Consider the following 7,500-nt stretch of genomic DNA (forward strand, 5'->3'; position numbering starts at 1 on the left):
GTCATTAGCTGACCTTGTAAGTGACCTAAATGGCTGCGTCAGAATGTTTTATGAAGTTTTATTTCTCATGTTTATTGTCATTATCATTTATTCTGTTGTTATCATTATGCTGTGTTTAAGAATGGGAAATCTGATATATAGCTTTATTTGCTGATGAATTTGTTCGAGCAGTCCGAACAAATGTGGAAGACGGACGTTATGTCAATAAACATTTTCACGAATTAGAAAAATAAATTATCTAAGTGATGGCATGGGTATAATACTGTTCGTCTGTGTGGTTTTGATATTCTAAGGCTTCGAACACTGGCCAGTATGTTGTATGTTTTCTGTCTGCAGGATCATTTGTGGAGCTGCGTTGAAATAATGTTTGTTCACAAATACGTGTCTGTGCTGATAGTGTAGGAATTATAGCTTATGAGATAATATATGTTCATATATATTTATATTGTATATATGCGTATATGATACATACGCACATACATACATATATATACATATATATATATATATATATATATATATATATATATATATATATATATGTATGTATGTATGTATGTATGTACTTCTTGTTTATTTTGTTTTCTGCCCTTATGCCCGTTTTTATCGTATTGTGAAATGAAAGTTTTTTTTTATCTGATGCGTTTAAAGTTTACATCCTGCACATCAAATTTATAGTCCGTTCAGTCAATAATCATTGTTTATATGTTTTTGGATTATTATGTATATCTTTTGTTTTCGTTTAATAATTTCGATTTAGGTAATCTTTACCTTTATTTCGGAAGGCCATTTTTTTTCTTCTAAGTCTGTTTATCTCAGTAGGTTGGGCTATTTTTTTCTTTTTTGTGGTCGAAAGAAGAAAGAAAACAACATGTATTTCAGCATAAAATTATATTAGTATTTTACACGTATATTATACACACTTTATAACATTTAAAATTTTTGGTAAATAAATAACGACTTCAATTAACAATATTCCACAAATTTAATCTTCTGACAACCTTTTTATTCACTTATATCCATGAAGGAACATTTATGACGTCACTCGCTCATAAACCAATAGGAGACCGTCATCAGATGACGTCACAGAGTACAAGACACCACAAATGGAGTGAACAGTGAACACACATGGCAAATGTAGTAGTCTAAAATCACGTCAGCATTTTTATCACTTTCCATTGATCAAATTACATGCCTACATATGAACATTGAACATTGATTGTCCAATTAAGACTATTGCAAACTGTAAGTGAGATTTTGAGGGTATGAACATGTAAATGGCATTAGCTGCGAATGGCGCGGTATGCGAGAAATGGTTGTCTCAACATGTGCTGAAAAATTTTTCACATATTTTTACAATACACAATTATAAAATCTCATTAATACAACCGTTTTTTATATATAATTATTATTAATATATCTTTTTAAATGCTGAGAGATGATGAATATACACGTGGGAGTTTCCTTTCCAGCACAAAACAACAACGTACAGTAGTATTTATAGAGACCTTAATAAAAAGTATTTCACATTTCATGGACTTGTTTCTCTCGAACATTCTCTCTATACACCGACAGAAATTTGTACACAGAATCAAGAACTCACAGGCAAATAGAGTCATAAGGCGATTTTGTACCGTTAAGTCCAAAGTCTGGCAACGAGCGGAGGATTTTCGCCTATAACGGCTGTCACAGTTTATTCTTTTTTAATATACAGTCACCGGTTTTGTTATCGTATATATATTTATATATACATATATATATATATATATATATATATATATATATATATATATATATATATATATATATACACATACATACATATATATATGTATATATATATATACATATGTATATATATACACATATATACATACATATATATATATATATATATATATATATATATATATATATATATATATATATATCATTTTATTTTCTGCCACAAAACTTTGGAAATGGCGTTACACCGCAGAACCCCAAAGTCGGGCCACGAGTAGACTGACTTTTTTGTTATCAATATCATTTTTCACGTATTTATATATTTATTTACTTATGTATTTATTCATTTAAGTATAAAAAGGGACATTTAATGAAGACGATATTCAAAAAATGATTTGTGCGTAATTATTCAACTAACTGTGGGGACTTGAGGGGGGGGACCAGAGGGGTTGAGATATCTATTTATGTCGTTTTGTCGGAAACGGTTTATATATATATTAAAGGGTTTTTATTTTATAACCCTTGTAAAGTCTCATGTCATTGATGTATGTCTTATAAATATATAAATAGTCTCGTTTGTGTGTTTGACTATATGTGCGCGTGTGTGTATGCTTGTAAGAGCGTGTGTGTATGACTAAATATGTGTGTGGGTGGGTGTGCGTGTGTCTGTATGTATATCGGCGTATGTGTGAGTGCGCATGTATAAAAAAGACACACGCGCACGCACACATACACGCGTAGGTAGAGAGTGAACTAAAAAAAAAAAAATAGGAGGCAGGAGGTGAGAGAGGACAGTCCCCACGTCGCCACGCTCGCCACGGCTCCAGCTCGTCACCAACTTTGATCCGCCGCGACAGTCTCTTGTCTTGGCGGTATTAAGAGCTACCCAGGGGGGTGGGGGACAGTCGTGATGCAGGGGAAGAGAGAGAGAGAGAGAGAGAGAGAGAGAGAGAGAGAGAGAGAGAGAGAGAGAGAGAGAGAGAGAGAGAGAGAGAGAGAGAGAGAGAGAGAAAGGGAAAGAGAGAGTCAGAGAGTCAGAGTCTGATCCAGAGTCTTATCGTATTTAGCAGAGAAATGTTTTATTTATTTTTTAATCAGTGGCGAGGACAGTTTACCCGAGGGAGAAACGGTCTGCTTATGAAGGAGAGTGGGAGAGAAAGTGAGAGACACAGAGAGAGAGTGAGTGGGAAAAGGCAATCAGTTCGAGGACTCTTTTTTTTCAATATTCTCTTATTTCCGGACGTAAAATTCACGTAGAAAAATATAAATAAAAGTCGACAGCTACAGATCACAATAATCAACATAAATCACAATCTAACATCACATGGCATTCCAAATATTAGAAAACAACAAGTGAGGAGCACAGCCTGATCAGTGACGTCACAGCCTGATCAAGTGATGTCACAGCCTGACCAGCGGCGCCACAGACTACATGGTCTATGGCGCCAAAACCTGATCAGTGACGTCATAACCTGATCAGAGACGCCATAGCCTGATCAGTGACGTCACAGCCTGATCAGTGACGTCACATCTCGATCAGTGACGCCACATCTTGATCAGCAAACGTCACTGCCTGATCATCGACGCCGCTGCTCGGTCAGAGTTGTCACAGTCAGCCACACCAACGTTACCAGCAGTGACATCGCCGACAAGCTAGAGACGTCATGGTCTCAACAGTGACGCCAAAGCCCGTAACATCCGTGGGAGGACTGTTGGCATGACCACAAGCTCCGGGAATGGTGGCACTGGCACTGTACAAGGTCAGGTATGGCACGGCAAAATTTGACACTGATGATGGCACAGGGACACAAGACGCCAGTGCTAGGCTGCGCAAGGCGATGCTCAGTTATGAGACCAAAATAAAGAACTGACTTAGTGGCGTAGATCATGACACTGCTGCGCGACCTATCTTTGATACACTTCACCAGTCACTGCCACACTTCTGAGGTCACGGCCGCACACACTGCAGAGGTCACGGCCGGTCACTGCCACACTTCAACATATAAAAATATTGGTGACGGCGAGGCCTTATCACAGGTTCCCGCCCGGCGGTGGCGCGGCGCCCCCGAGGTTACCGTAGTTATGGGTTAATGGTAAGAGTTAATAATGGGCGCGGTGAGAGAGAAGAGGCCGCCGCTGCCGTCTGCCGCCCAGCGCAGGGAATCGCAGTGTCTGGCCCCGCCCATAAAGCTTAGTTAAAGCTTGTAAAAAATGTCTTAATGGAGTAGGAGAGCTTAGGAAAAGCTCCGGGGGCGGTGGGGGCCTACACCGTCGTCACCACCACCCCGCCGGCGCCGACAACTCCCGACGACACCAGCTGCTGTTGGTGCTGTCCAGTCTGTTGCTGCTGCTGCTGTTGCTGGCCGGGGGCCTGCTGTAGGTGGGCTTGGGGCTGCTGCTGCTGCTGCGTGCTGGTGCCCGCCGCAGAGAGCGACACTCCGCTCGTGGTCGTGGCTGGGGCGGTCGGGGCCGTCGCGCTCGGGGAGCTGCCACTAACCTTTTTGAGCTTCTGTTTAAGGTGAACTTTCGCGTGTCTTTTCTTTTCGTCGGACCTCGCGAACTTTCTGGAACAGACGTCACAAGAGAACGGCTTCTCGCCGGTGTGCGTGCGAATGTGCGTAGTGAGGTGGTCCGAACGGGAGAACGACCGCATGCAGATCCGGCACTGGAAGGGTTTCTGGCCCGTGTGGATTCGGATGTGCCGCGTCAGCTCGTCCGACCGGGAGAACCGTCTGTCGCAGTTCTCGACGGGGCACGCGTAGGGGCGCTCGTGCACCGGCGTTTTGCTCGGTCTGTTGGGGTACTTCCGGGGCTTGACCGGAAGCAGCTTGAGGGGCAACGGGCTCTGTTGGTACACCTGGGAGAGGATTTCATGCCCTTTACTCGTGGACTGGTTGTACTCGGCCAGGTTAGCGGAGTCGTGGTACAGCGGCTCCTGCTTGGGCACGACCACTCCCGACACGCCCGACGGACCCGCTACTGGTTCCCCGAGGTTGCCCGTCACGCCGTAAGTCACCTCCGCGGTGAAGCCCGAGTACTGGAACTTGTTGCCCACGCCGCCCACATTGCCCACCATGCCTCGGCTGAAGTGAACGTGCGCCACTCCTGCCTGGCCGACGTTGGCCAACTGCTGCTGCTGCTGTTGTTGTTGCTGCTGCTGCTGTTGCTGCTGCTGTTGCTGCTGCTGTTGTTGCTGCTGCTGCTGCTGCTGTTGCTGCTGCTGCTGCTGTGGTTGCGGCTGTGGTTGTTGCTGAGGTTGCTGTGGTTGTGGTTGCTGTTGCTGAGGTTGCTGTTGTTGTGGTTGCTGTTGCTGTTGCGGCGTGGATGGGATTGGTAGCTGCGGCTGCTGTTGTAGCTGCGCGCCTGTGAGGGAGGAGGTGGTGACGACGGAGGCCGAGGAACACGTGGAGTAGGTGGGAGGCTGTTTGAGCGCCCCGGCTTGCGTGTCGAAGGGCAGGAGGAGGTCTGTGGTGGAGAGTGTGAGGGCCGGCAGGCGATCGTCGTAGCCGCCGGCGGGGAACCCCCCGGACACTGAGGCGGCGGGGTCCGGCAGTACCTGCTGGCTGCCGCCCGCGGGCTGGTGCAGGAACCCGAGGAAGGGGGAGTTGGGGAAGATCCAGGCGTTCAGCGCGGTGGGCGAGGGCGTGGTGACCTGAGGGCCCGCCAAAGAGGCTGCGGGCGGCGCCGTGGTGAAGGAGCCGCGGTACTGCAGCTTCTGACTGTCGCTGCTCTGAGCGCCGCCACCTGCCGCAGCCGCCGCCTGATGCGGGAACATGGCGGCGTCAGGGGAGCCGCAGGGGCTGCCCGCCACCCCTGGGGAGGCAGCGCTGGGGCTCCCGGCCACGTCCTGCACCTCCTGCTTCACAGCCTCTTGTTGTAATGGCGTTGAGGTCGGGGTCGGGTGGAGGTGCTGGGGGTCCTGGGGTTGGCTGGGGTGCAGGGAGGCAGGGGACGCGGGGTCCCCCTCGCTGGCAGGGCTGCGCTGTTCCTCCGCGCTCCCCACCGAGGCTGCAAGAAAAGAAAATAGGGTTAGCCAGCTTGGTCGCATGCAGTAAATATGCAAAATGACATAAAAGTAAAGAAAGGACAAAAGAAGCCGTCCAGATGAGGTGCGCGGCACTCACAGTTAGCTGCAGAATGTCAGCACAGAAATATTCATGATAGCACCATCTTGGCACGTAAAACTATAAACAGTGCGAGCGCCACAATAAGAAGGGAAGTCACAGTAAATGTGGCGGAAGGGCAAGTGGGGGAGGAGGGGAGGGAGTGAGAAGGGGCTGAGCAGGGTCACTTCATGAATGAGACTGTCAGCCTGCACGCCTGCCTGCCTGTGTATATCTGCCTGTCTGTCTGTCTGCCGCCCCGATGCCTGTAGCGACTAAGGAGTAGTCCGTCTCCTGTCCTTTTGATGAGCTGTAACAACCGACTCTGGCTTCATTTCCTACGAGACCCATGTGTTTTGTTTATATTCAAGATCCCCTTAATTCATTAATGTCGATGATGAGGTGAGCGCGGCGGCCCGGCGGGGCATGATCGTGGTGTGTGGTGGAAACGTGTGATTATCTTGTTGTTCCCAACCATATTTTATTACCATTTTCAATTGGATTAACCAGCCACGTGTTAGGCCGCTTGCGCTTCCCGGCCCTCAGCCCGCAGGCGACCTTACGCGCCACGTGCCACTACTCCTCGCCCGCCTTCCACAACGTTTCGTTCCTTCGGAGCCGTCGGATGTGGCATGCGCCTTCCCTCTAGGAGGTCGCGCTTTGCAAGGCTGTCGTGAGCGAACCCTTGCGGACGCGTGGCGCTAGACTAAGGAAAAGTGTCATAGAGGCGAGGCAAGTGCCATGAAGAACATTGTTACGCTCATCCGAGTCATTTTCAACATCATTAAACTCCGTATTTTCGTCTAAAGTCTGTCTACTTCCCTGCCACCAAGCTTAAGTTCTGCACCGAGAAAATAGGGTGTTTATCAGCGCAACATGTGCGTATTGTCGGCACGGCAGGTGCGTACTGCAAGCACGTTAAGTATGCGCTGTCAGCACATTAAATGTACCCTTTTATCATGTCAAGTGTGTCCTGTCAGCACCTACAACTATGATTTTACTATTAATTCTAAAACGTTATATTAAGCCATTCTAATTACTTATCCTTCAACATATACAAAATGCACCAACAGAAACGTGAAAAATGAAAGAATGGAAAAAACACAAGCAAAATATAACAAATTATAATTCTTTATTAATTCCTTCATCCATCCCAAACCATATTCGCATGACACCGGCGGGGCGTAACCAACAAAGCTGAATCTCCAACAATCACCACAGCACTTAAGCTTCTCCTTCAAGTTGTTATAAATCATTGCGGCGGGGGTCGGCTTGCTGCCTGCTTCCCCAGATTCCTCAATGGCGGTAGGAGGTGCTGGCAATGACGTCACGCAGCAGTTTGTGTATACGAAGATATAAGGACATTGTATGGGATATAAAGACATAAAGAAAAAAAAAGAAAGGAAAGATAGAAACGTGAGAAAAGAGAGAGAGAGAGACTATGATCACACGTGCAAGAGGACACCGCAGGGTGTTGCAGCGACTGAGAGTGCGAAATTGTGTGTTATGTGATAGGGTTTGGAGGCAGTTTTCTTCTATTCTTGTATTTGATTCCTATCGATACGACAGCCCGTTTAAATCCCCCCCCCCCTCCCTTCCTCCCGCCTCCCGAGCATATTGGCACCATCGTTTTTATCCTCTATTTCCTAGCATTAAAGTCCCGGATTGTTCT

General features: G+C 46.7%; 1 protein-coding gene across 4 annotated transcripts in view; it reads right to left on the reverse strand.

The window, feature by feature from the left end:
- Nucleotides 1-2,470: 2,470 nt before the first annotated feature.
- Nucleotides 2,471-7,500, reverse strand: part of LOC113808118 (early growth response protein 1) — a 106,618-nt gene continuing 101,588 nt past the window's right edge. For all 4 annotated transcript variants that reach the window (XM_070120966.1, XM_070120967.1, XM_027359452.2 and 1 more), the window contains exon 2: nucleotides 2,471-5,733. In XM_070120966.1, coding sequence (XP_069977067.1) covers nucleotides 3,989-5,733 — 1,745 coding nt within the window. In that variant the 3' untranslated portion in view covers nucleotides 2,471-3,988. The remainder of the gene's footprint in view (nucleotides 5,734-7,500) is intronic.

This window comes from Penaeus vannamei, chromosome 4, assembly GCF_042767895.1.
Source record: "Penaeus vannamei isolate JL-2024 chromosome 4, ASM4276789v1, whole genome shotgun sequence".
Classification (NCBI taxonomy): Eukaryota; Metazoa; Arthropoda; class Malacostraca; order Decapoda; family Penaeidae; genus Penaeus; species Penaeus vannamei.